At 41.5% G+C, this 1,729-nt stretch overlaps 1 protein-coding gene across 1 annotated transcript; it reads left to right on the forward strand.

Moving 5' to 3' along the window:
- Nucleotides 1-11: 11 nt before the first annotated feature.
- Nucleotides 12-1,716, forward strand: LOC113405975 (5-hydroxytryptamine receptor 3A-like; the record flags this gene model as incomplete). Its single annotated transcript, XM_026647310.1, has 4 exons — nucleotides 12-47; nucleotides 336-493; nucleotides 1,499-1,543; nucleotides 1,634-1,716. Coding segments are annotated over exons 1-4 (296 nt in total), but the record flags the coding sequence as incomplete, so codon positions are not given.
- Nucleotides 1,717-1,729: the final 13 nt, after the last annotated feature.

The raw sequence follows: 1,729 nt of genomic DNA on the forward strand, positions 1-1,729 counted from the left end.
GATGTGGGAAGCATTCTTAGCTATTCTCACTTTGTCTATGGCAACAGGTAAATTAAATTGTAGTAGCACCAGATGAAAACCAACCGGATTACCCAGGAGTAATTTATATTCTCATACATGGATGAAGAAGATTAAGACGGGCACCCTAGTCCTGCCAGTGTGAAAGGGGACAAAGATCTGACAGTGGTTTCCGAGAAGATACAGCCCAATGCCTTTTATCCTCTGATGTACTCGTATTCCATAGGCTGGGTGTGTGGTGTATGCTGAGATTCTGCCCGGTATTGCTCTGAAAAAAGGAATTTGGATGTAACCAGACATTCATTTTATTTCCACAGGTGCCGCCCCAGAACAGCTCTGTAAATACGATAACGTTATTCAGTATCTGAATATCTCCTCTGAAAGACCACTCGCACTATGTACAATACCCAAGGAAAATTGGGAAGAGCCATTGAAAGTGGAGATACAATTTATACTGATGTCCATCCTCTCAGTGGTAAGGAAACAAACTTCTTTATTATTTTTTATAGTAGGAAATATTGTGGAGATTGAAAAGTTGAGGCAGCTGATGATCCTAAAGTGAGTGAGTGACTCTTCTCTCACTCAGACTAGCGCAAATCAGGAGTAACTCCACTATTACTGCCACTGATGTGAAAAGGGTAGAACCTGCACCGTAGGTCTTCTTCTCCAGACTTTATGGCTCTGGTTGGAAAGTAGAATCCAGAGCAATGTATGTTTGGAGGTGACAGGTGTAAAATAGTTTGTCACATCTGCACAAATCAGAGGGTTGTTTAAAATTGCTTTAGTGCTCATCACATGTTGAACAGGTGTCACATTAAAATGAGCTCTAAAAGATCAAAGTCCAGGGCAAGATTCATTTTTCTAGCAGCCTCAGGCCAATTAAAAGGTGGATAGGTTAAGCTGCATTGTGTTGCCAAAGCACTGCAAAGTTGTCCAAGAATACTCAGGAATTTGGCCCTTGATTTGCATTTCATCTGAACTTCTCTCTTTTTCTGTTTCCTCCAAAAAAAGCCTCTTACAAGGGAAACACCCCTGCTTAGCCTGGGTAAAGGGAACCAACGATATTAGCCGGTGTTACAGCACAGTGGAGTTCGGGGGAGAGTGAGGAGAGACTTGGTAATTCTATTTGGTTTTGCCCGCCTTATACATCAGGAATCAGAGTCTGTAGTCTCGATTTCCCTGAGCCGTGTTGCAATTTTTCTCCCATTCTGCTGCTCCGGATCCACTCCCAGCACAGATTTACATAGCCAGGTGGATTCTATCAGGCAACTATTTTTTCCAAACATTGAACCTTACCCTTCCATTCTACTCATAAGTTTGTAAGACCAAGAACAGTAAGTTATTGGCCTGACCTGATTTTCTCATATGTCTGACACCCATCACGCCATCATTGTAAGAAAAACGCTGAACAGCCTCCAAGCTTGGTACCTACCTTAGTTAATGAAATCATGATAATCACTTTCCCATTTTGTTTCTCTAGACTGAAAAGTTACAAACTGTCACTGTCTATTTCTTACTGACCATGGTAAGAGCTTTTTTCTGTAAAATCAAAGCTATTTCCTGTGTGCTGTGAGTCCAGAAATTGTTTCCATTCTGTGATTTTTCTTTCCTCTAGAAGTGGCAAGATGTCTTTGTGACTTGGAATCCTCAGGATTTCTGTAACATTTCCAAACTCGTTCTGCCAGTGGATACATTTTGGTCCCCATATATC

The sequence above is a fragment of the Terrapene carolina genome, unplaced genomic scaffold, assembly GCF_002925995.2.
Source record: "Terrapene carolina triunguis isolate 2854851 unplaced genomic scaffold, T_m_triunguis-2.0 Scaffold51862, whole genome shotgun sequence".
NCBI lineage: Eukaryota > Metazoa > Chordata > Testudines > Emydidae > Terrapene > Terrapene triunguis.